General features: G+C 40.6%; 1 protein-coding gene across 10 annotated transcripts in view; it reads right to left on the minus strand.

Moving 5' to 3' along the window:
- The window catches only part of sobpa (sine oculis binding protein homolog (Drosophila) a), a 338,847-nt gene that overhangs the window by 68,264 nt on the left and 242,689 nt on the right, over nt 1-27,894 (minus strand). For 5 of the 10 annotated variants that reach the window (XM_059645243.1, XM_059645240.1, XM_059645247.1 and 2 more), the window contains 3 exons: nt 21,738-21,836; nt 14,806-14,880; nt 14,445-14,465 (listed from right to left, as the gene is read on the minus strand). The exons of 2 other annotated variants lie outside the window; for them this stretch is intronic. In XM_059645243.1, the coding sequence (XP_059501226.1) occupies nt 14,445-14,465; nt 14,806-14,880; nt 21,738-21,836 (195 nt within the window). The remainder of the gene's footprint in view (nt 1-14,444; nt 14,466-14,805; nt 14,881-21,737; nt 21,837-27,894) is intronic. 3 more of the 10 variants (XM_059645244.1, XM_059645242.1, XM_048530431.2) reach the window with 1 other exon arrangement.

Consider the following 27,894-nt stretch of genomic DNA (forward strand, 5'->3'; position numbering starts at 1 on the left):
AAGTTAAACAATGAGCAGCCGACAATATTGCAAAAATTCATGATGCATCAACATACTTGTGCCAATGCTGTCACTTTAAAAAGGTTATTTTGTCCTTGGTTTTTTTGAAAAGAGCTTGTAAAGGCAGAGGTATGAAGGGCCTAGGGAGTAACAGTTTAACAGTGAGACGGGAGTGGCCAGTTCTCCCAGTTCAGGTTTTACCCGAAGGTTGCAGGAACAGCAACTCATATTCCGCCTGGGAACCCTGCAGCCATATGGTATCAATGTGGACTTCACCAGTTTCAAAATCTCCCCTTCCCCTACTGCATCCCTCAACCAGCCCAGTTCGTCCCCTCCCCCCACTGCACCACACAACCAGCCCAGCTCTTCCCCCCCACCCACTGCATCCCAAAACCAGTCCAACCGGTCTCTGCCTCCCTAACCGGTTCTTCCTCTCACCCATCCCTTCCTCCCACCCCAAGCCGCACCCCCCGCTACCTACTAACCTCATCCCACCTCCTTGACCTGTCCGTCTTCCCTGGACTGACCTATCCCCTCCCTACCTCCCCACCTACACTCTCTCCACCTATCTTCTTTACTCTCCATCTTCGGTCCGCCTCCCCCTCTCTCCCTATTTATTCCAGTTCCCTCCCCCCATCCCCCTCTCTGATAAAGGGTCTAGGCCCGAAACGTCAGCTTTTGTGCTCCTGAGATGCTGCTTGGCCTGCTGTGTTCATCCAGCCTCACATTTTATTATCTTGGAATCTCCAGCATCTGCAGTCCCCATTATCTCAGGTTTTTTCTAGTTTTTTTTAGCTGTAGCAGTCACAAGATGTTTTGAGTACCAGAAGCGTTGCAAGCTTCAATAAAGGATTTCCCTGACTTTTGCTGAAGTCTGTCTCTGGATGTTATTCCCTCCGGCCTGTAAAAATTTGTGTTTCAATTTACCTTTTAGCCAAGGGGTGTATTTATGGGATGTTACTATATTGGAACACTTAATTAGTTAAGTTGCTGGCTTGGGTTGGTTAGGTTTTCGAATAGTTAAGTTACTTTAAATTCTGTTTCCTATCGTTCGTGTTTTAACTGTAGTGTTTAAATAAATTTTGTTTTGCTTAAATCCAAGTAGTTTGACCAGTTGCATCACACTTGGAAACATCCACTTCATATCTGCCTTTTAAATAAGAAAAAGTTGGGGTTTAGGCTACCTTCTTAAAATATTTTGTGGGGAGCGGGTGTTCTGGCCTGGTCCATAACACACAGTACTTCCACCATCAAAACAATCAGTATATCTCCAGGAAGGGAGAATCTAACCCTCACTCCTGACATTCAATATCATAATGGCCACTGAATCTGTTACTAATCATATTCCCCATGGTAACCATTGACCAGAAACTGACATTGTCTTACTCACTGCAAGATTCCTAGCTTCTGACCTGCTCTTGCAGTTATAGTATTTATATGGCGAATCCAGTTGAGTTTCTGGTCAATGGTAATCTGAATGACATGTTCCCCCTTCAACATTTGCTTCAGCTGGAGGAAGCAGTGTGAACATTCCCTTAATTTCTGTAATCTTTTCCCCTCTTTTCTCACTAACTTCCTCCTTTCCAATCTTTCCTGAAAATGTATCCTTTTCAATGGGGCATGGTTTTATAGATGCCAGCTTCATTCTTTCTATGCAAGCCATGGCAGGCTGTTTGACCATGGGGATCATCACAAGCTGAACTAGAAAGGCAGCTGTTCTAATCTGCCTTTACACAAATATACCTGGTTGGAGATCTGCGGTGGAAATCCTGATCAGTTTTCTTTTCCTAACCCATTGTCCTTGACATTCACTGTAGCAGCTCTGTCGAAACCAGGGGCTGGACTAATCTCACTATCTGTGCTAAGACTGCCAGCAAGCAGGATCTTTGAGCATTCAAGGGCCTTGATGGTCTGGAGGCAGGCACAGGGCAGAATGCAAATCAGGTAGGATCTGCATCTATTCTCAAAAATCCTCCTCCTGGTGCTCCTATGGCTATCAGCAGCTTCTCTTTACAACTGACCCTTCTGACTTCTTTAAACTCTTTCCTCATGCATTATCCACTTATGAATACAACACACAGTTCTCAAAGAGGGAAAAACAAGATGAAGGAGTATTTAACGAATGGCAGGACATTGGGTAGCTTAGAGGAACAGGGAGATCTTGCGGTAATTATTCACAGATCCCTAAAGTCAGCAGCACACATGAATAGGACAGTTAAGAAGGCACATGGGACACTTGCTTTCATCAGTCGTGGCATGGAGTGTAAGAACAAGGAGGTAATGTTGGAGTTGTACAGGGCCTTGGTTAAGCTAGCTGGTGTACTGTGTACAGCTCTGGTCACCTCACTACAGGAAGGATGTGATAGGTATGGAGTATGTTCACCAGGATGTTGTCTTGGACGGAGAAATGGAGCTGTAAGGAGAGGCTAGATTGGTTTAAATTGTTTTCTGTAGAACAGAGACTGAGAGGGAACATGACTGAGGTGTACAGAGAGTAGCTGCTTCCTTTGGTTGAGGGATCAATCACAAAAGGGCATAGTTTTATGGGGAGGCAATGGCCTAGTGGTATTCTCGCTGGTCTGTTAATCCAGAGATCCAGGGATGTGAGTTCAAATCCTATCATGGTGGATGTCAGAACTTGAATTCAATAAAAAAAGTCTAGAATAATAGCCTTCTGACAACCATGAATCCATTCCCAATTATTGAAAAAAACATTCTGGAATCATTAATGTCCTTTAGGAAAGGAAAATGCCATCTTTATCTGGTCTGGCCTATATGTGACTCCAGACCCACAGCAATGTGGTTGACTCTTAACTGCCCTCTGGGCAATTAGGGATGGGCAATAAATGCTGCCTAGCCAGCAATCCCCACATCCCATGAATAAATTTTAAAAAAACTTTTAAGCGTACGGGACGGAAGAGGCTCAGAGGGGATTTAGGATAAAACTTTTCACTCAGTAGTGGTGGGAATCTTGAATGCACCCTCTAGGAAGGTAGTGGAAGCCAGAAACCTTTAAAAATATCACAGAAAATGGGAACTGCAGATGCTGGAGAATCCAAGATTCCCGCCGAAACGTCAGCCTTCCTGGTCCTCTGATGCTGCTTGGCCTGCCGTGTTCATCCAGCTCTACACCTTGTTACCTTTCAAAAATATTTGGTTTAGCATTTGAAATGTCAAAACATTCAGGGGTATGGGACAAGTGCAGGAAATTAGAATTTGTGTGTCTTTATTGGCAGTTATGTTGGTATAGATGATGGGCCAAAAGGCCTTTTCAGCACTGTACAAATCTATAAAGGAGTACTTGATAAATCTCATGCTCCGTAAAGGTCAATATCAGCAGAACCCTCCAGAAAGGCCTTGGGAGTCAGGAGGGATTAGCTAGTTAGGAGATAAAGTGGGGGAAGAAGATAAATAGATAGATAAGGATTGGAGCAAACTGTACCAGAGGGAGGCAGGCAAGAGAAAGATTAAACAGTGATAATGGGAACTGCAGATGCTGGAGAATCCAAGATAATGAAATGTGAGGCTGAATGAACACTGCAGGCCCAGCAGCATCTCAGGAGCACAAAAGCTGACGTTTCGGGCCTCGACGTCTAGGCCCGAAACGTCAGCTTTTGTGCTCCTGAGATGCTGCTGGGCCTGCTGTGTTCATCCAGCCTCACATTTCATTATGTTAGAAAGATTAAACAGCCCTGTTTGAGTGGAAAAAAAAGAGATATTCACCTGGGATTGGAGACATCTGTTTTTAGATTAGATTAGATTAGATTCCCTACAGTGTGGAAACAGGCCCTTCGGCCCAACAAGTCCACACTGCCCCTTGAAGCATCCCACCCTGTTTTTAATGTGCAAATAAGATTGTAAGTTGAACGATGAAACGTGCACAAAATAATTGTTTTTCTTGTATTCAACAGAATTCAGTTGTAGCTAGTCTAGGATAAAGTCTTGTTGCATTCATTTGAATGAACAATTGTAAACCCATACTCGACATTCCTGCGGCTGATTATTCAAAGTATCCACAACAGTTTACAGTCACTTGCCTGTCTTGATGACAAGAGCTGTTCAAAGAAAAAAAAAATTAAAATCCTTGAATAGCCAATGTCAGGAATGAGTACATATATTTCAATAAGGAGTTTTGTGTCAAGAGTAAAAATTACAGGTCTACATTCAGAAATACACAGAATGCAATGACGCACCTGAACCAGCCATAGAGCTCAGCATCATCTCCCCTCACATACTATGACTTATACAGCAAATGGAAAACAAGCTTGCATTATTTGTTACCTTGGCAATTTAAAATTAAATGGTTTCAAAATAGATCATTACTTTATTCATATTGTTTCGCCTGGTATAAATTGGCAAAAAGACACCTTTGACTGCTGTATTGATCCGTTTTGGCTTCTATGAGTCTCCAATGTCAGATACAACTAAATAAATAAATACTTTCTAATCCAAACAGATTCCTAAGAGCTATCTGAAATTCTCCACCGATTTCATTCGCTGTCAATAATTCATTATCTTACAAGTGCTTAAGTCACTGTGGGTGTGAATGGTGTGCCACTTCAAACACGATCACACTGATTACAGCTGTCTCGCCCATTTCACTGCAGTGACAGACAAATACATTCAGTTACTAAACTATTCAATCACTAAGAAAAATATTACCTCGGAAACATGTAACTCAATTTATTTCGCAGGCATGATTAGTAACCTTATTCTCACAAGAGTGTTGCCCTCGTCCTCTGTACATATTTGAAAGACATATTCTGCTTGGATATAAAAACAGTTTAAAAGATAAGTAGCATTGGGTACAAGTAATGTATAATTCTGACTAAACCTCCTGCGAGAAACTGAGGTATCCATTCAGAGAAAAAGATGTTGGAAATTGGTGGTGGAATCTTATAGAAATGTGAAAATGTGCAAAAACGCAAAAATTACTGCAGATGCTGGAATCTGTACTGAAAGCAACAAATGCGGGAGATCATACTGGGTCAGACAGCATCCATGGAGGGAGAGCAAGCTAACATTTTGAGTCTTGATGGTTCTTTATGAGACTAAGCAGGATCATTGGCAGAATCAGACAAGAAATTTGGTGAGGTCCATCTTGATATTGGTAGTAACTTGTGCCAACTTTTCTGATTTTAAAGTGGGGTTGCAAGTCTCTTATTAATGATCCAACTCACCCTCATTAAATTTCACCCTCTATCTGACCAAACTCTCCAAACAAGCTCAACATCAAGAAAACTCAACACAGAAAAGTGTGGGTATCTGGTAAAATTAGCTTGCTGCTTGCTCTGAATGACCTGCATATAAGGACACTGATATCAACATTCTCAGGGCATGTCCTGCACCCCCTGCCCCCGAATGTACCCGTGCTCAGGAACATTGATATCTGATATGGGCCGGCCGCTAAGAACTCTAGTGGTACACCTCTGGTACATTTGACACTTCTGCACTTCAATGCTGCCCCAGCAAAACTGGAATCATTGGGTATCACAGGACAAATGCTCCAGTGGTTGGAGTTATACCTGGCTCATAGGAAGATGGTCATAGTTGTTGGAGGTCAGCCATCTCAGCTCCAGGGCATCTCTGCAGGAGTTCCTTGAGGTAGTGTCCTCGGCCCAAACATCTTCAGCTGCTTCATCAATGACCTTCTCTCCATCATAAGGTCAGAAGTGGGGATGTTCGCTGATGATTGCACAATATCCAGCACCATTTGGGACTCCTCAGATACTGAAGCAGGCCATGTTCAAATGTAACAAGATTCTGGGTAATCCAAGATGTAGGATGGGAATAAATTGTGGCTGTAAGAGCTGCTCCTTTTAGAGATATTTTTGGTGTTTGAGCTGATTTCGTTGAACACTAGGAGCAGTAATTACTATTTTATAACCTGTTGCATTGTTTTGGAACTTTGTGAAAGAAAGATCCAAACAACAGCATTTTAAAAAGGGAGAGAGAGAAAGGTAGAGAGCATTATGGGAAGTGATTCAAATGGAGAAACACTACACTACTGTCTGAACAAGAGTGAATTTGCACAGCTGACTGCTTCTGCTGTTTCATTGCAAGTGTCTCCGGTGATTGGAGTTTGTCAAAGAAAAAATAACAAACAGCAAAATTCACTCCTGACTTTGGAGAAAACTGTGTGGGAGAGCTCACAGCACGGGAGCAGCTATGCGGACAGTTTTTAATATAACCTTACTGTCTTTGTTTTAAAAATTACAATAGTGAGTACAGCAGGTTCTTTTAACACAGGGAGAACTGGCCATTTGGATACAGAACTAGTTCAAAGGTAGAAGACTGTGGTGGAGGGTTGCTTGTCAGACTGGAGACCTGTGACAAGCAGTGTGCTACAAGGATCACTGCTGGGTCCACTGCTTTTTGTTATTTATATGAATGATTTAGATGTGAACATAGGAGGCACGGTTAGTAAGTTTGCAGATGACACCAAAATTGAAGGTGAGTTGTCAGTGGAGAAGGTTACTTCAGGGTACAACAGGATCTTGATCAGATTGGCCAATAGGCTGAGGAGTAGCAGATGGACATTAATTTAGATAACTGTGAGGTGCTGCATTTTGCAAAGGCAGGACTTATACACTTAATGGCAAGGTCCTGGGGAGTGTTGCTGAACAAAAAGACCTTGAATCACAGATTCACAGTTCCTTGGAAGAGGAGTCACAGGTAGAAAGGATAGTGAAGAAGGTGTTTGGTATGCTCGCCTTTATTGGTCAATGCACTGAGTATAGGAGTTGGGAGGTCATGATGTGCTGTACAGGACATTGGTTAGGCCACTTTTGGAATAATGTGTGGAATTTTGGTCTCCTTGCTATAGGAAGGATGTTGTGAAACTTGTAAATCTTTTCTGAACCATTTCAAGGATGTAGCCAGAGTCGGAGGGTTTGAGCTATATGCAGAGGCTGTATAGGCTGGGACTATTTTCTGTGGAGCATTGGAGGCTGAGGGGGGATCTTACAGAGGTTCATAAAACAATGAGGGGCATGGATATGGTAAATAAACAAGGTCATTTTCCTGGGGTACGGGAATCCAAAACTAGAGGGCATAGATTTACAGTGAGAGGGGAAAGATTTCAAAGGGACTTGAGAGGCACCATTTTCACAAAGAGGGTGGTGCGTGTATGGCATGAGCTGCCAAAGGAAGTGGTGGAGGCTGGTACAGTTACAACATTTAAAAAGCATCTGGATGGGTATTCGAATAGTAAGGGTTTAGAGGGATATGGGTCAAATGCTGACGAATGGAATTAGATTAATTTAGGATAGCTGGTAAATGGTCTGTTTCTGTGTTTTATATCTTCATGACTCTATGACTCTATCTAGACAATATCCAGACTTGAGCTGACAAGTGGAAAGCAACATTCGTGCCACGCAAGTGCCAGGCTATGACCATCACCAATAAGCAAGAATCTAACCACAGCCTCTTGATATTCAGTGGTGTTACCATCACTGAATCATCCACTATCAATATCTGGGGGTTATCATTGACCAGAAGCTCAACTGGACTAGCCACATAAACACAGTAGCTACAAGAGCAGATCACACGTTAGGTATACTGTGGCAAGTAACTCACCTCCTGACTTCCCAAAGCCTGTCCACCTTGTACAATGCACAAGTCAGGAGTGTGATGGATTACTGCCCAATTGCCTGCATGAGTGCAGCCCCAACAACACTCAAGAAGCTTGACACCATTCAGACAAAACAGCCCGTTTGCTTGACACCACATCCACAAGCATCCACTCCCTCCATTGACAATGCTCAGGAGCGGCAGTGTGTACTATCTACAAGATGCACCACATAAATTCACCAAAGATCCTCAGACAGCAAGTACCAAACCCACACCTACTTCCATCTAGAAGGACAAGGGCAGCAGATATATAGGAACACCACCACCTCCTATTTCCCCTCCAAGCACTCACCATCCTGACTTGGTAATATAATGCTGTTCCTGCACTGGGTCAAAATCCTGGAATTCACTCCCCAATGGCACTGTGGTTTAACCTACAGCACATGGACTGCAGCAGTTCAGGAAGGCAGCTTCCACTTTCTCAAGGGCAACTAAGGACGGGCAATAAATGCTGGCCAGCCAGCAATGCCCACATCCCACAAACAAATAAATAAGAAAAAAACCTCAGATTGCACCAAAATCTGTCATTGTAATGTTGCGTCAAGGACAGTGTGCACTCAGAGACACACACCTAACTCATGGGCGGGACCAGGCTGCATCTCTCGGCTCCTTGCCCACTGTCATAGCACTCACTCAATCTCAGCCTGTCTGGCTGCTCACAGCAACCCTACCTTGCACTTTGCATCCTCAGGCAACAATACAAGCCTCATGTAGGCCTGAAACATCAGCTTTCCTGCTCCTAAGATGCTGCTTGACCTGCTGTGTTCATCCAGCTCTACACCTTGTTATCTCATATTATGTCTGTTTCGCCTTGCTGTTCTCCAGAAGAAGAAAGCTTGTCATGCTTGTCATTAGGCCTCAGCCAAGTCAAAAGGTCTACTTTGCTCCATTCTCCCCATTGGGTCCCAACAGAGTCAAAGATAGCTTTTAATACGACTTGCACATAGTCCATCAGCCATTCAGCTCAATGTCAGGATGCTCTCCACATAAGGGGCAGTCTATACCTGTATTGATTCTTCCTGAGATAGTAGGAACTGCAGATGCTGGAGAATCTGAGATAACACGGTTTAGAGCTAGATGATCACAGCAGGCCAAGCAGCATCAGAGGAGCAGGAAGGCTGATGTTTCAGGCCTAGACCCTTGATTCTTCCTGCTCTATTTTGTGCTGCTTTCTTTCTAGACAGACAGAGGGACAGGTATTAAGGGAGACAAAAGTAAGTGGGCAGTTGTTACATTTGGTGCAGGTTGTGAGGTTTCCTAAGTGAGTGAGTAGGCAGCACTGAGGGCATGCAGGCTATGAGGTGTCAGGTATTGGGATGGCTATAAATGAATGGGGGAAGATGTCGCAGGTAGAGCCTTGGTGGGAGATAGCAGAGATAGGGTGAGTGTGAGGTAACGGAGTGAAGGTGGTGGCACTTACACTGGTGATTCAGAACGGAGAAGGCCACGTGGATTTAGAACACAACAGGTTGGCAGGAATTTACTTTAGCTCCAGCATGCAGTATTTAGAATTTTCATCTACCTCTAACTGGATTAAAAGGCTCTGGCAATTACTTTTACCACCAATGGTGCTCACTACAGTTACTTTTTGGTATGACTCATCGCAATTGCAACAGTCACTAGAAAGGTGTATTGCTACAAGTTCAAATAGGAACACAGGAACATGAGTAGACCATTCAGCCCCTCAAACCTGTTCTGGATTCAATGAGATCATGGCTGATCTGTGGTTGAACTTTATTTGTCTATCTTTGGCCCATATCCCTTAATATGCTGAACAAAACAATTATCTATCTGAGATATAAAATTAACATCTGATCCTGTACCCACTGCCATTTATGGAAGAGACTTCCAAATCTCTACCATCTTTTGTGTGTAGAAGTGCTTCCTAAATGACCTGGCCCTAATTCTCAGACAGTATCTCTCTGAGGAACCTCATCTCTTTTCCTACCTATGTCACTGGTACCAAAGTGCATACTGACATCCTGCTGGTCACTGTCCCCTTTCAGAATATTCTGTACCCTCTCCTTGACCCTGGCACCTGGGAGGCAACACACCATGCTGATGTCTTGCTGACAGCTGCAGAAATGCTTGTCTGTTCCCCAGATTAGAGTGTCCCCTATTCCAATATCTTGAAGACTAGCACAATTACAACATATCAGATCACTCCCTGACCTACTAAATTCTGGAGAAAACAAACCAAATTTGTATAATTTACCTTCTTAATTTAACACCTGAAGCCCAGTTATCATTCTTGTAAACCTACCTTGTACTCCCTCCAATGCCAGTATATCCTTCCTCAGGTGCAGGGACTAGTTCTGCTGACAGTATTCCAAATGGAGTCTAAACCAGGGCGTTGTATAATTGCAGCATAACTTCTGCATCCTTTTATTCCAGTCTTGTAGAGATAAAAGTCAGCATTCTACTAGCTTACTTAATTATTTTCTGCACCTGCTTGTAGCATTTTAAAGACATATGCACCTGAAGCCCTATCTGTGTTTGGACATCCATTGTATTTATCTTCATACCATCCAGAAAGTACCCAGGTCTATCCTTTATTGGTCAAAAATGGATAACCTCAAACTTGCTTACTCTATTGTATTCACCTTGTCTATCAATATCACTTTGTAACTTTATGCTCTCGTTTATGCTGTTTATGAATGCAACCTAACTTTGACCAAAATGACAAGAAGCAAAATTTCTTTGTAACTAAGGAACAGCATAAAAGCAGGGACTGGAAAGGCTATGTAAATTTTCAAATATCCTCTGGCTTTTTCCACATGGAAGCAGCCTGTGTAACTTTTCCATGTTGTAATTGTACGGATATTGCATGATCTAATAGAAAAAGGAACAGGAATCAAGTAGGTGGTGATGGCACTGCGTAAGGACAGCATTGGGAAAAGGTGAGAAAGAAAGATGGTCATGGGCATAGAAAAGGCAACAGCAAGGCATTGTGAAAATGTAAGTGGGTCAACAGTTATCTGGAGTGACATGGGATCGAAAGATGAATGGGCCCGTGGCCAGCAAAACAAGTCGATTTAAAATGACTGGAGGAAGTATGTACTAAAATGACTTTCCTACTTCTTACCATCAAAGGAAAAGAAAATATGGCAACAGGCTTGGAAGAGAAACTTCAGAACTTACTTTGCAAAACCATCCAGTGACCAGAGCCAGTAAGTGCATTTTGAGCAAGAATATATAGGAAATACTGCCATCCTAATTTATAATTGGAATAAAAGTAGCACAGCATAGAAAGCGTGCCCTAGTTAGAATTTCAACAATGCAATCAATTTCTCATGGGACTGAGTAGGTCAAAGAATATGGTCACTCTCTTACCAGCTTCTGAAGTCTTCATTTCCTCTCCTCTTTTTGTCTATCTTTCTCTCTTTCTTTTCTCCTCTTACCTCTTCATTTTTTTCTCTCGTCCTCTTCTTGTATTTTCACTCCTTTCCTTTTAGTGGGGCAGGTGGTCGATGAGTTGATGCAGTGTGATGGAAAATAAGCCATCAATGACTGCAGTATACATCAGTGTTAGGACAGCAGGGAAATCTAGCTGTCCGAGGCAGCTTCTTTCTCATCCCCAATTACTTATTCTTCCCCTCTGCCTGTGGGTGTTATTGTATCTCCTACCCCTTTGCCTTTCCATTAATTACTTTCCTTTCTACCAACCATTCACTCTCATCATTAATTATTGCTCCATGTCATGAGTTGATTTCAAAACTACATAACAAGCTGCAAAGTACTTTGCGACAACTTGAGATTGAAAGGCACTATATACACAAATTATTTCTTATGTTTACCTCTTTTCCCTTCAACTACATGCTCAAACTCTGTCTTTTATTCTTTCTAAACTTTGACAGCATTGCCTTTACCCCTAACTTGCCAACTTTACACCCTACTCTTGCTTATTCTCTCCCAGACAGGGTGGACATATGTCAGAGGTATACCTCTCCATATTCATTCACCATCATGGTTTGTAATCTTTCCCAAAAGGGGGCATTGCTCAACTTTCAAAATTTAATGCTTTCTGTTCTCAAAAGAATCAAATCAGAATGATGAAAGAAACTGACAGCTTTTCTCTCTATTTCCCTCGATCTTATTGATGTTACTAATCGAATCTCTATTTCAAAGGTATAATTGATCCTTGTTGGCCTATTATTTCTGGACATGATTAGCATTTGGCTGAGACCATTACTTGACTTCAAATTCAACTAAAATTCTCTTTGAAGACTGCAATTTATTCTACCTTTGAATAAAAAGAAAATATTGTATCAGTGCAACTGACTGAAGAGTGCTGTTGTATCCAAGTACAACTCAAGTTGTCATAGTTCTGGGCAAAAATATAAAGTCCAGCCCTTAATTTATTTAAAAGTGAAATTTTTAATGAAGACAGAGAAGATACAAAAAAAAAGCAGTTCGATAGATAGCCTTAATTATGTGAATACTGTATTCTTTTCATATTTTATCGCTCTTATTTTGGCAATAAAAAGTTTTAATTATTTAACACAATTGGCAGATAGAAAGAAAAGCAGGCTGTATTTTAAGTGATTTATGTAAACTGGTAGAACTGGCACAGATCCAAATTTATGCAGGAAAAACCCATTATATATGCAAATACAAAAATGTGAAATGAAAAATGTAGACAAAAAGCATGACAGGATGTACAAACAACCATAAGATGCTTCAAATGGAAGAGGAAGAGGCTGCAAGACAGATAGTTATCATATATGTAATGATAGATGAAGAGATAGGTGCAAAGAACTATAGATTTATTCTATGCCTTTCTTCTGTTTATTGTTTCTTTAACATAAGTAGTTTTTGGGTTTAATTAAAAGTCCAGAGATTGACCAATTTAACCATCCATCCAAGTGGGAAGTGATGTATCCATGACCTACACAAATATGTTACTGACAATGTTGCAAATATGTTGCAGTAGCTTCAGATTAGGGAGGTTAATGGAGAGAAGCCGGGTAAGGACAGGCAAAACAGATCTCCAATGATAAGCAGTCATTTCAGCCCTTAAGTCTCCACGTACCTGTTGAATAAATAATGTTTGATTCAAAAGTGCAGGAGTGTGACCAAACTGTCTCTGTGTGGTTCTTAGCGTTGTCAGCATACAGTCTGCTAGGTTTCAGTGGGACCGTTTTGGATTTCTGTTGGTTAGTTAGGCATTAATGATTGTCCGATATAGCACCAATAGATATTTATTACTGCAGGCCATAATCTCTCTGTGGGCAATACGCTGATCTCTATTTCTGTTCATGTAGTATGCTAACGAGTTATTCTAAGCCATGGAAAACGTTGCCTCAAACAACATATTACATAGAATGAAAGATGGATCTAAGTTTTCCATAAAAATATCTGTTATTACAGTTTCAGTTCTTAACTGTTTACAATCAAGCAAGTTTCTTGAAGGCACAGTGTCATATCTCTCAAATGTCACTGAGTCATGATATATCTTTCACATAAGTTTCTTTCAGACTCAGTGCTCACTCTACAGTCACTGTAACATAAAGAAAAAATGGTATTTCAATCAACATACTGGTCACTTGTGGATTGGCATAATAAGGGGATCCAAGCACCAGCATTCATATGTCATGATTTCATTTTCCACATGTGAACTAGCAACAGCTACAATCATTGGTATTTGATTAAAGTATCACTTCTGCAATGGCATATACTCTGTACTGTAAATTATCATAAAATCACAAACTGAGCCACAGGGGCATTTCCAACTCTGAAGGACCATTTCCAGCTCCAAAGAATACTCTTAAGAGGTGCTAAGACACTTGAAGCAGAAAAGCCTCAGTTTGATGTTATACAAGGGAAGTTTGAAAAACAGACAACTTGGAGGCAAGTACCTTCACCTCCTGTCATATGATGATTTTAGTTAGTAACTCAGCGCCTAGCAATTTACAACATTAGTCCCACTTACAATTACATGCATTCAGCACCAAGTCCAAAAATACACACAGAAACTGACTTCCAATCTTTTGCTAGGTACAATCCCAATCATCAAGATTTATATAAAACCTTCCTCAACCAATATATAAATTTTAAAAGCACTCAAATAAATCTTTTTAAAGACGTCCATACAGAATGGAAGAGAAGCTGAATGGTGGAACTGTAATTGACAGAATTGAGTCCAGAAAACAAACAGTAAAGGAAAAACCTGAGCAGTTTGCAGATACTATTTGAGTCCAAGATTAAATTACACCTTCATTACTCATAGAATCAAAGCATGGAAGCAGGCCATTCAGCCTATCGAGGCCCATTGACACTCTGAAGAGCATCTTCCCCAGACCCACAACCCTACCCTGTCCCTGAAACTCTGCATTTCCCACAGCTCATCCATCTAAACTGCACATCCCTGGGCACTATGGGCAATTTAGCATGACCAATCCACCTAACCTGCACATCTTTGGACTGCGGGAGGAAACCAGAGCACCCGGAGGAAACCTACACAGACAGTCACCTGAGGATGGAATTGAATCCAGGTCCCTACCACTGTGAGGCAACGGGTGCCAACTACTGAACCATTGTGCCGCACTTGTGCTCCCCATCTATAGGAATATTAAGAAACACACATGTTTATATATTGTATTTTGTATATATTTGGAAAGCATGTGAATGACAATTGAAGTGGGACTGGATTTACTCTGACTGAAAAGAGAGGAAGGAGGTTTTTGTGATGTCAGTGCTTCAGATGATTGATAGGGGAGTACAACCAGGGAATTAATGTGCAGTTCTAAAGCAGAATTAAAAGGAAATTAAAAGATTAATTATATATTATAATAATAAAAAAGTATTCTTACTGTTGTGTCTTTAATTCTATCCTAAAAAAAGAAAAGAAAAAAGTTTTAATGACAAATGCAATGAACTTTACCCTTTACAGTTTCCAAAAAAGCATTAAAACTACAAAATGTTGGATTGCATTTAAATAAACTAATAATTTTGTTGAGTTAGAGCTTGTGCAGAAGTAAATGTGCTTTGTTGTAATGCATTTATTCAAAGTCTCACATGTGCCATGTAACCGTTTCCTCTGTCAGCATGAGTTAGTGCTTACATCAGAGTGAACAGTCTGAAATGCTCGTTTCCGCATATACTACATAAATTAGCTTACATTTTTAGAAAAATGTAAATGCAGTGCCTAGTGTGGTACTGAGCCATACAAACCAGAACGCTCCCAAGTTCAACCTCTGTTCCATGCGGAGTCTGTCGGGCGCTGGTGGGGGATCCTCGATTCTTGGGCTATGGAGGGGAAATAACAATCAGGGTTTCTGTTCCTGATCATCGTCCAAAGAAAGAAAATGCAGATTAGGAGCATAAGGTGAGGGAGAGCTAAACCGGATTTTGTTGCTGCCTCTTCTTTCTATTCTTCCAATGGGATAGCCTATTGACATGTCATCAGGCTTCTCAAAGGAAGAGACAATTTGCCCAAGTGTTGCTAATCACAGGAAATAAGAATACCAAAAAAAAACACCCCGAGGTATTGAGGGGCAAAATTATCTTTGAATATCTCAATGGTAGTGTGGAACAAGTCAATAGCTGATGTGGTGGCTTCTTTGTTATGTCTATATGCAGCTTATTTTCTAAAGGGCTTTCTCATTCAGCAGCCCATTGTAATTGTTGCCTTAAACAATTAAACAACATTGATTTGTAAATCACTAGTTATTAAACAGATGAGAAGTTAAATGATATATAGAAGAAATATGCAGATATTTCAACTAATTATGGGGTGAACAGTGGGGTATTTATAAGCAGCTAGACTACAAAATGTTACTTTGAGAGACCTGGAGTGAAAACAGCAGACTAGTCAGAAACTCTAATACTGAATTTCCCTTAGACCAAACAGGGGGAAAAAACAGTACTTATAGAAGTGCTAGTTACTTGACAATATTTGTCCTCAGTCAGTCAGATTATTTCCTTATCGAAACTGGGACAGAGCTGCCAGTTCACTTCACTAATGATTTTATTCTGCTTTGATTGTTAAGAACATATCAATTAGGAGCATGAGTAGGCCATTCAACCCCTCAAGCCTGTTCTGTCCTTTGATAAGATTAGAAATGACTTCATTGTTGCTTCTACTTTTCTGTGTAACTCCTGTGCCAATCAAAAACCTATCCAACTCATCCTGAAACATACTCGATGAACCTGCCTCCACTGGTCTCTGGGGAAGAGAATTGAAGAGTCTAATGACCAAGAGAAAAGAAATTCTCCTCATCTCTGTCTTACATGTGAAGGACCTAATTTTTAAATTGTACCCTCCAGTTCTTATCTCTCCCGTAAACAGAATATCCTGTCAAGTCCTCTGGGATCATAGATAATAAAATGTGAGGCTGGATGAACACAGCAGGCCAAGCAGCATCTCAGGAGCACAAAAGCTGACGTTTCGGGCCTAGACCCTTCATCAGAGAGGGGGATGGGGGGAGGGAACTGGAATAAATAGGGAGAGAGGGGGAGGCGGACCGAAGATGGAGAGTAAAGAAGATAGGTGGAGAGGGTGTAGGTGGGGAGGTAGGGAGGGGATAGGTCAGTCCAGGGAAGACGGACAGGTCAAGGAGGTGGGATGAGGTTAGTAGGTAGCTGGGGGTGCGGCTTGGGGTGGGAGGAAGGGATGGGTGAGAGGAAGAACCGGTTAGGGAGGCAGAGACAGGTTGGACTGGTTTTGGGATGCAGTGGGTGGGGGGGAAGAGCTGGGCTGGTTGTGTGGTGCAGTGGGGGGAGGGGATGAACTGGGCTGGTTGAGGGATGCAGTGGGGGAAGGGGAGATTTTGAAACTGGTGAAGTCCACATTGATACCATATTGATACCATATACCAATGTGGACTTCACCAGTTTCAAAATCTCCCCTTCCCCCACTGCATCCCTCAACCAGCCCAGTTCATCCCCTCCCCCCACTGCACCACACAACCAGCCCAGCTCTTCCCCCCCACCCACTGCATCCCAAAACCAGTCCAACCTGTCTCTGCCTCCCTAACCGGTTCTTCCTCTCACCCATCCCTTCCTCCCACCCCAAGCCGCACCCCCAGCTACCTACTAACCTCATCCCACCTCCTTGACCTGTCCGTCTTCCCTGGACTGACCTATCCCCTCCTTACCTCCCCACCTACACCCTCTCCACCTATCTTCTTTACTCTCCATCTTCGGTCCGCCTCCCCCTCTCTCCCTATTTATTCCAGTTCCCTCCCCCCATCCCCCTCTCTGATGAAGGGTCTAGGCCCGAAACGTCAGCTTTTGTGCTCCTGAGATGCTGCTTGGCCTGCTGTGTTCATCCAGCCTCACATTTTATTATCTTGGAATCTCCAGCATCTGCAGTTCCCATTACCTCTGGGATCATATTCATTTCAACTAGATCACCTTACATTTTCCTAAACTTCTAAGTGGACGCAGGCCCAGCCTGTGTAAAGACTGCCAGAGATCAGCTGAATGAATCTTCTCTGCATTGTTTCCAATGCAGTTATATCCTTTCTTAAACTAAGGAGACAAAAACTGTGCCCGGGACTTCAGATGTCGTTTCACTGATGTTCTGTGCTTCAGTAGCAAAAATTGCCTATTTTTTAAAATTCCATTTCTCTTGCAATAAACCACAACTTCCTTTTGCCTTCCTAATCACTTGCTGTTCCCGAGTGCTAACATTTTGTGATTTGCACACCAAGTAACCTGGATCCCACTGTACAGCAGAGTTTCTGCAAACTCTCCCTATTTTTATACTATAATTTCTTATCCTCCTGTCTAAGGGAACAATTTCACATGCGGTGGTTATACTCCATCTGCCAAGCTTTTTGCCAACTCATTTAACCTCTCTATTTCCATTTTCAGACTGATGTTCTCATCACAACTTACCCTCTTATGTATTTTAGCAACCAAACATCACTCCCTCCATCCAAGTCATTGATTAAGATTATGAATAGTTGTGGCCAAAGCACTCCTTTCACACTCTGTCCATTATGACATGCCAACTTTATTCCTACTTTCTGTTTCCTGGTAGCTAACCAATCCTTTATCCGTGCTGATCCGCACATTCACACTATGCTTTTATTTTGTGCAGTTATTTTTAATGTGGCACCTTATGAGTACCATTTGGAAGTCCAAGTACACCAAATTTACAGGTTCTCCTTTATCCACATTACTGATTACTTTCTCAATGAGCCCCAATAAATTCATTAACTATGATTTGCCTTTCACAAATTATATTGACTCTAAATGATTGTGTTAACTATTTGCTAAGTGCTCTTCTATAACCCCTCAATAGTAGTTTCTAGTATTTCCCCTATGATAAATGTTAGGTCAACAGGCCTACAGCTTTCTGCTTTCATTTCTGTCCTTTTTGAACAGAGGAGTTACTTTTGCTATTTTCCAATCTGAAGACAACTACATAGAATCTAGAGAATTTGGAAAATTACAATCAATGCATCTGTTAATTCTGCAACGACTTCTTTTAAGATCTTTTGATGAAGTCCATCATATCCTGGTATCTTTGCCAGGTGCCTTTGCTGAAAGATCTCTTTAAATGTCTTCGCTTGTATCTCTACTGACCGTCCCCTTAACCGGATTTTTCAGTTCACTTTAGCCAACTCTGTACTCATACCTTTAGAAATGCCTTTATTTAAGTTTAGGATATTAATTTTGGTCCCACTCTTCCTTTCCGCAAACTCAATTTGAAATTCAATCATGTTATGATCATTGCTGCCTTGAGGCTGCTTTATTGTGATGTAATTAACTAATTCCGATTCATTGCACATTACCAGGTCTGTTGATCTGTGCATCAGCAGCAAAAAAATCCTATTTTTATATTCCACTCCCCTGCTCTCTTGTTAACTGTAGAACATGTTACCCTAAGAATTGTCCTCAGAACATTATGAACTCACCTTCTGGGCTAGCTTCGTCAATTCATCTCATTTAAATTGTGCTTGGCTTAAAATCACCCATGATTATTGCCATACCTTTCTTACAGGTCCACTATTTCTTCCTATATACCATATCCAGCAGTGCAGTTACTGTTAAGTGGCCAATAAACTTCTTTCCCAAGTAAATTCTTACCGGTACTATCTCTCACCTTGTCCCAATTCAATTCTATAAACTGTATTCCTAAGTATTGGACATGCAAATAAAGCTGGTTTGGATTCTGAAGTGTCCAGCTTTTAATTTCAATGGGGGCTTTTGAATAATATCCAGCATTGTTCTACACGGAGAGCAGCTTCTATCAATTGTATTGGGCACTAAGCCTGACTCTGGATAATCACAGGGCACTACTGCAACAGCGACAGAGCAAAAATTCATGATCATGATGAGTGATAAATGAACATGAAAACGTAAACAGTTATCACAGCTTTAGTACTGCCCCTGCTGGAATCAATTCATAATTCATGAAGACAAAAATTCTCTTATACCATGAGACATGAAAGGGAAAAAATGCAGGCATTGTCAGGTGATTTGCACATAGGGATAGGGATGCAAGTTAAATCTGGTTAAAACTTAGTAATCCTGAAATGTCCTTTAGAGACACTGGTATGGTGGTAATATAGAGTAATCCCAAGGCTAATTCTCTACCTTCACAGGTTCAAATCTCACCTTGGCTGTAGAATTTAAATTCAATTTACTTATAAATCTGGAAATAAAAGTTCATCTCAGTAATATGAACGTATCATGAAATTATCAACAATTGCCATAAGAATCAATCTGGTTCATTCGAATCGTTCAGGAAAGGAAATCTGCCATTCTTATCTGATCTGACCTACATATGACTCCAGAACCACAGAAATATGGTTGATTTTTAACTGCCACTAAAATAACCTAGCCCCCCATTCAGCTCAGGGGTAAACTGGTGATGGGCAATAAATGCTGCCTTTGCCAGAGATGCCCATATCCAAAGAAAGAATAAAAATAATACTTTAACCAATATAAGCAGATAAAAAATCATGACATATCCTCTCCATACTTTTCAGCAATTATTAGCCATAGCGTTTAGCTGTTTATAATAATCTGTGAGCGCAGGGAGATGGGCATGTTTCCAACATGCCCTGGGAGAACTTGTGAGGAATTTTGTGGCAATATTTGAGCCACTGTTTTTTTTTGCCCCATTTCACATTTGTACCAAACTGTTTTGAGTGGAGCGAGGATTTATTGGTCAAATGCCCCACTCCTTTGCATTTCAGTGCCATTCTCCCTAAGCTGCTAAATCTTGGCAGAAAGTCTGCATGAATTTCTTATGAATCCCATTAGAAAGACCTTTGTTAGACTCAGAGAAACTGTTCTTTAGCTGAGAGCTGGCATAGATTATATCGAGGATGAAGTAACAGTCCAGGAGGAGGTAAGACAATGTTAAAGGGAATTTACCTCTTAAAACTTGGTCCAGGATGCATTTGCAGAATTATTATTTGCCCTTATCTCAAGTCTTTGGGTTCTCATAATAATGCAAGTGTAACCTGCTGGTGGCTATGCATATGTGATTTGCAATACAATCTGCGCCAAAGTCTATTGGTGTTCGGTATTATCGCAGCATACCATCAAAGTGGCTCTGAGACTTTCAAGCTCAGTACGTATGTTGTACATATGCTGGCATCCAACAGAGCAACTTGCTTGTAATATACATTGTTTTCAACTGACAAAAGACAAAATCAATCTCCTGTGGCTTTGTATGTACAAAACAGACACTCTTGACAAAATCTCTCTCTTTCCCATTTCTCATTTTGTCTGCTGCTTCTCTCCTTTTATCTCTGCTTTTGTTTTGCTTTTAACTGAGGACTTCGAGTCCTAAAATCTTTAGTGACAGCAATAAAAGACACAAAAGGCAATTAGATGAGTGACTTTAACTATCATTCAGCGAAACAATTTTTTTTACTCTGTTCAGTTTGGAGAGCAAAAGTTTCAAAAGCAAATTATTTTTTCTTAAAGAATGATTTGTGCGAACATAATGGGCAAATTGCATTGTCATAGGGTACTGCATTTTTACTACAGAATAACAAATATTGTATGTCACATGAATATTTAAAGTGAGTTTTTAATAAAAGGTATACATGACATAAAATTAAATACAACTGAGTTATATTTTGAGGCAAAGCAGCAACACAAGATAAATCACAATATAATGGAAGACAGAGAGACAGAGTTTTAATTCAATCATAGCTATTGACATTTTTATAGATATGGCATGTGATTGCAAAGCAGCCAATGACTCAATAAACGATTACACCGCCAGTCAGTTCAATTTGGATCTCACTGGAGGGTTTATGGGGACTGGAATTCATATCAGTTATCATTTACAAATCCTAATTCTCAGGGCTACAGTAAGTTTGAGTTGTGGGATTTGATTTCTGCCTTGTGCACTATAAGGATTTACAGTAAAGTACGGCAATAATCAGCAAATCAGCCCACAAGTAGTTTATTTTTGTTGAGTCGTATGCCTGTTTTAGGCTATAAAGAGAAGATTAATAATATGAACCAAATGTCAATAATTCATTTCAACAATATCTGCAACAGTTTGGTTGAATGCAAGCTAATTGCATGTTGCTTAATAAACTACCAGTGTTAACAACTTATATAATGTTACATCTACGAAACTGCATATTATTGGCAGTATTAAGGAGCTGATTTGTTTAGCATCATAGAATCATTGAGTTGTACAGCATGGAAACAGACTCTTCAGTCCAACTCGTCCACACATACCAGACATCCCAATCTGATTTAGTCCCATTTGCCAGCATTTGGCCCATATCCCTCTAAACCCTTCCTATTCATATACCCACCCAAATGCCTTTTAAATGTTGTAATTGTGCTAGTCTCCACCACTTCCTCTGGGAGCTCATTCCATACAGTCACTACCCTCTTTGTGAAAAAGTTACGCCTCAGGGCCTTTTAAAATCTCTCCCCTTTCATCTTAAACCTATGCCAAGTATCCCCCATCCTAGGAAAAAGACCTTGGCTATCCACCTTATCCCTGCCTCTCATCATTTTGTAAAGCTCTACAAGGTCAGCCCTCAACCTTCAATGCTCCAGCGAATAAAAGCCCCAACCATTCAGCCCCTCCCTTTCACTCAAACCCTCCAGTCCTGGCAACATCACTGTAAATCTTTTCTGCACCGTCTCAAGTTTAACAACATCCTTACCATAGAAGGGCCACCAGAGTTGTACGCAGTATCTAAAAGTGGCCTCGCCAATGTTCTGTACGGTCGCAACATGACGTCCCAAATCCTATTGCCAACGGTCTGTACAATGAAGGCAAGCATGCCAAACATAATAAGATTTTTAAGATAAAGAATGCAACGATCTTGCTCTTTATGTCAATGATTTACTGAAATATAGGCCATTACATCCTTCAAGGCCACTCTATTATTGAAAGAGATTGTAGCTAATTTGTTACCTAATTCTACAAACTTGCCTTTGTCTTCTGTCCATTAATACCCTTGCTTAATAAGAATCTTCAATTTTGGATTAAAATGAACAACCGATTAAGCATCAATTGCTTTTGTTGAAGCTAGGTCCATACTTCTGTCACTCTGTATATCGAAGTGTTCCCTAACTTCACTCCCAAAACTATTGGCTTGAAGTTTTACACTATTAAGCATCAGACCTGAACTCCTCAATCAGCAGAAGTAGGTTCTCTCTAAGTACCTTATTTATTTCCTCTAGAATATTGAAAATTTCAATCAATTTCTTCTTCTAAATTCCAGGAAAAAATGTTGACTTTGTAAAGTAATGCATTCATAATTTAGGTAAACAACAGCTATACGTGAAAAGTTGCTAAATATCAGCAATGTTTTGATTTCTTTCTTTCCCCAAAGTTTTCCTGTAATTTGAAAGTGTGAGGACCCTACTTGGTGTATAGTACCCAAGGGCAGGTGCCAACTGGTGACTTACTATGAGAGTTAAAAACACATTCAGGTTCAGTCACAACATTTTGATTCAAGTGACATTTGGTATGAACTGGGAATGATGCCATTCCTTGAAATCATTAATAAACCAATTGTGATTCTGTAATAATCTGTGGTAACTCATTGAATTCACTTTCATAATCTCCTATGGTAGGATTCATACTTCAACATTTGGGTTGCTATTGCAGTCTTTAACTTCCTGACATGTACAGCACAAAGCTAGAAGACGTCATTGCGGTGGTAAGGGGATGGTTTCTTTTCTCACATTTTAAGAACTGTGCTTAGTTTTTTTTTGCTTTGGGGTTACTATTGGCAGGGGTCCGTGTTAAATTTCAATGGATTTCCAGCTTTGGAGCTGGAACTTAAGGCTATTCCACAAGATGGGCATACCTGCATTTTCATGACTCAAGGACAGAGCAAATTGTTTGCCATTATCTTGCAGATTCATCGTGGATTTAGCGGGAAGAGAGGCAGCACCGCTCACCTGATGGTTACCAAGTGATACAGATGGAAAACTCCGCTTCTTCCCAACTGTACAAAGATGAGTGGCCATGGGAAACAAAGGCCCAGAATGCAGGATCGTAGCCAGGAGGAATGCTGTGCTTTAAATCCGTATGGTCTTTTCGTTCTGATTGGGTCTGAATTCTAAGACAGCAACATGCTACGACCTGATGCAATCATCAAGGAGTTTAATATGAGGAGCCAAGTCACACAGAACAAGCAAGTCTCCATTTCAGTTCCAATTCTGTTCTCACTCTGTTTATGCTGACTCCAACCGCGGAAGGTATGGTTTGCTATTCTTAATCTCCACAACCACTGGCTCAAGAGATGGCTGAGAATGAAGGAGTAATCCGGCAAAATTCTCACAAACCATTAAGTACTGCAAGCAACTTCTGTTAAGCTTCCACTGGTAATTGTTCAGTGTTGTGTACAGAAGACAAACTGTGAGCAGTGAATACAAATTAGTATAATAAAACTTCATTTTAATAAAATGAAGGTGGCCATGTTGAATCTTGAAGGTTGAGAATGCTCTTCCCCAATCTTACCATTCAAGTTGTCCTTAGCTGTCCTAGTTCTGGATATCATTTCTGAATGAGCCTTCTTCAATAATTCACAATACTATTAGATGCAAAACCACGGCTGGCAGTTGACACCAAGGGAGTAACTTTAAATCTCTCAGATGACTGAAGTGCTTTATATATTGTATCTCATCCAATTCACACTGCGGAACTGTTTAAAAATAAATCAGTTTGCTTTGGGATGTTTTCTTTTGCTGGTAACAGTCCTGTGGCATTCAGTCTCCACTTTCTTCCTTCCTTCCGACCTCCATGCCCACAACCAGCAAGATTTCAGGCTTTTTGATACCACTATTTCTTTTCATTTTTCACTTATAATAAAGCTTTTTAAAAATAAGTTTCCAATGTTTGTTTCCATGCAAGCCACTTGAAAAATAATGTTAATTGTGTACGTCACTTGTAATGTCACCTACTTTGTGACTTTCAAACGAGTTGAAATGTTGTTGGTATAAGGTGCTCAGACTAAAAGCTTTGATTTAATAAAATACAACATATTGCAGCAAATGTAGCACACGTTGAAGGTGGAATTAAAAACATAAAGTGCTGAAAGACTCAGCAAATCTGGCAACATCTGTGCCGTGGAAAACAAAGTTAATGTTTTGAGTCAAATCTGATTGTTCTTCAGAACTTTCTGAAAGAGACTGATACTTGACTCAAAATTCTGTTACTCTCTCCACAGATGGTACCAGATCTGCCATGCTTTTCAAGCACATTGCGTTTTTATTTCAGACCTCCAGGGGAGGTGATGGTCTAGTGGAATTATTACAGGACTGTTAATCTAGTGTGCCAAATAATGTTCCAGGGACTTGGGTTCAAATTGGGCAGGTGGTGAAATTTGACTTTTACTAGAGTCCTCAATGAAGAGACAAATGATAACCATGAACTCATTGCTGATTGTCAAGAAAAATCCATTTGGTTCACTAAGTTCTTTAGGAAAAGAAACTGCCGTCCTCACCTGGTCTGCCCTCCATGTGACTCCAGACCCACAGCAATGTGGTTGACTCTTAATTGCCCTCTTGGAAATTAGGGATATAATAACTGCTGCTTAGCCAGAAACACACTCATCCCATGAATGAATATTTTTAAAAAGGCAGTATTTTGCTTTCATTGTGGTGAAGAAGGAATGATGGGTTGAGGATAGACAGAACTGCCAAGTCTTCTTCAAATAATAATTTTAATGTTTAGTTAAACAAACAGGCAAATTTGACATCCATATGATGTTACCTCCAGCAATGCAACTTTCTTTCAGTATGGGTGTATCATGTCCAGGTTTGTAGTGAGACTTGAAACGGCAACCTTTTGATTCGGAAGAATGTTACGAATGAGCCAAGTTGACATTTCACATTTTTCTAGGCCGAAAAACTCCTACACTTTTATTACAGGACATAGTCAGTGGTTAAAAAGCCCATTAATAGGAAAACTAAAGCAATTGTTTCCAAGCAACTAAAACAAAACTGCTTTTGCTTCCAAATAAACTTACTATAGTCAATAATTTTTTTTGATGGAATCGCTACTGTGTGGAAACAGGCCCTTCAGTCCAACAAGTCCACACTGACACTTGGCGCATCCCACCCAGACCCATCCCCCTATAACCCACCTAATCTACACATCCCTGAACACTACGGGCAATTTCCCATGGCTAATCCATCTAACCTGAACATTTTTGGACTGTGAGAGGAAACTGGAGCACCCGGAGGAAACCCACACAGACACGGGGAGAATGGACTACAAACTGAAATTGAATTCCATTCCGGTAACTTTCTATTCTCTTTGTATCCCAGACAATGTCCTCCTGTATATTAGGGTCTTTCCCATAGATATCACCAGAGTTCTAATGGTGATGGCTCTACTCTCAGTTTTTCTTCATTGATTGTCACATTCACCACCTCTTCTTTCAAATTAAGCTTCTATGCCAAATCTGGTGTTACACCTCACAAAATTTTTGCATGTCAGATTTTGGGATTTTTTTCTAGAAGGAAGATGTGGAAAAGTATAACATTTTTAACAGTGAAGACCCTAATGCAGAGTTGCCTTGAATTTTAATAACCATTTTCTGTCAGAAAAGATGTACAACGCCAACAAAATAGCTGGTAAGTAACTTTTAACTTAAGTTCAAGGAAGGCAAATGGAAGAATGTTAAAGAAATTAAGGGCCAGTGCATTCTGATAGGTTTTTTTATATAAAAATGGTTAATTTTGATGTTGAACTGGCTCTGATAAACTTCAAATACCAAGCAATTCTTAGTTCTGTCCTGGCAATCAGAAAACACCTTAAATGTTGTGTATTGGAAAGTTGTTGGTCCCTTTTCTTTCATTGTAAACAGCAAGAAACTAAAAATTAGAAATCAGATAGGGGTGTTTTAGAGACAGAGACAAGCATTTCGTTTAAAGGAAAAAGTTAGTTTGCAAGTGACTGATAGGTCAGAAGTGTGGAAGAACAGTTAAAAGTCATCTTTTTTAAGTTGTGTAAGATGATCCACTAATGTTCTTTTTTTTGTTGTGCAAAGATAAGTTGAACAGTTTGACTTCTGTTCTGTATACTCGTCTTACTGTGAAATAAAGCCTTATCGATTCAAATCTAGCAGTATCTAGCAAAGGCTTTGCTTGGTTGGACTTCAGAGAAATTGAGGATGTATGTGTAAAAATAACATTAATATTCAGCTCAGGTCACAAGGGGCTACTACAGTTACATCCCAGGGTTACATTATCACAGAAGTGGGTAGAAAGAAGGGTGAGTCAACTTGCAACATCACCTCTCAAATTTTTCACATTTTGAAGCAGCACATTCTATCAATTTCATTCGTGGATTGTTATCTAAAAGGAAAACTGACTCTCCCTTTTTTTAAGCACCAAATAGAATTCCTTCTCCCTACTTCATTGTTTTAAGTTCTGTTAATAAGCTCAGATAATGAAATGACATCTTTTCCAGACAAAGGCTGACTAGCAAGCCAGAATGAACAGTATCTACTAAAACTTGCAACAATTCAACATATAAAAAGGACATTTAATCAGTACTTTTTGTCTTGTGCTCATTTGAGCAATTCAGAAGAATACCAATTTAAAGTGAAAACCAAAATTTATACTGTATGAAGGGAGAGTGCTGATTGATTGCCAAGTTTCTGATCAATTGAGAGGTTGCCATGTAGAGTGCACCAGTTCATGATGATGGACACTTAACTGTCAGGTAACAAAGTGTGAAGCTGGATGAACACCGCAAGCCAAGCAGCATCTCAGGAGCACACAAGCTGACATTTCGGGCCTAGACCCTTCTGATGAAGGGTCGAGGCCCGAAACGTCAGCTTTTGTGATCCTGAGATGCTGCTTGGCCTGATGTGTTCATCCAGCTTCACACTTTGTTATCTTGAATTCTCCGGCATCTGCAGTTCCCATTTTCTCTGATCAAGATTAACTGTTAGGCTTTGTTTAAATTTTACATTAGGCAGGTTGATTCTGATTGGTCAAAGCAATGTCCTCAGAAATGAACCATTGAATGGCTCTCATCTATTTTGTTTAGTTGGAACAAGAAATGTGCATGTCCACAATCTTTCTGTCTGAAAAGAACAGGGCCCTATGTATCAATAATATATAGCTTCCAGTACATGCAAGTATGCCACATTGCAAGCTCAACTGACAATCCTAAATTGATCGTCAGGCTCATTCTTTGATAGCCAATGGATCATCCAGCAAATGTTCTCCAATTGCAGAATCACAGCTAATATTCAGCACTGTGCTGGGCAAATTGCAAGAGTGGACTAATTGGGTATGGATGGGAATGTGAGGAATATGCTGTCTGACATGATCCAACAGTCTTTCGGATGTATGGCCTACATACTTGGCATCAGACTTATAACATATCGATCAAATGGCAGAACATCTTTTTTATCTTGACAGCTTCATTCTGTTAATTGTAAACACTACTTGCCTTGCTACTGCCTGTTAGCAGCATGAAATGGGTAGCTTCACTTGTTGCTCGTACAGTTGAAATAGATTAGCCTTCCAGGGTGACCTGAGGCCAATTGGCCACTTTTCAAGACCAAAGGTCAGCCTTCGGACTGTTAGTGAGTATACAGTGGGAAGTTATCTGATCAGGGTAGCTACTGGCCTGTGGGATGAATTTGACGCACACTATTACAGTATAAGGTTGCACAGTGAACAAATGGCTTGTGCCCTATTTATAAGCCTGTTCATAAGGTCACACAAGGAACTGTAGAAATCCCATCATGTGTTCTGATGAGTAAAGGTAGGTTTGTGCTAGAATGTAGTAGATTCCCCCCTCCTCCAGCCTCTTCCTCAACCAGGATACCAAAGAAAGTTAAC

This window comes from Stegostoma tigrinum, chromosome 4 (genome assembly GCF_030684315.1).
Source record: "Stegostoma tigrinum isolate sSteTig4 chromosome 4, sSteTig4.hap1, whole genome shotgun sequence".
In the NCBI taxonomy this organism is placed as follows: Eukaryota; Metazoa; Chordata; class Chondrichthyes; order Orectolobiformes; family Stegostomatidae; genus Stegostoma; species Stegostoma tigrinum.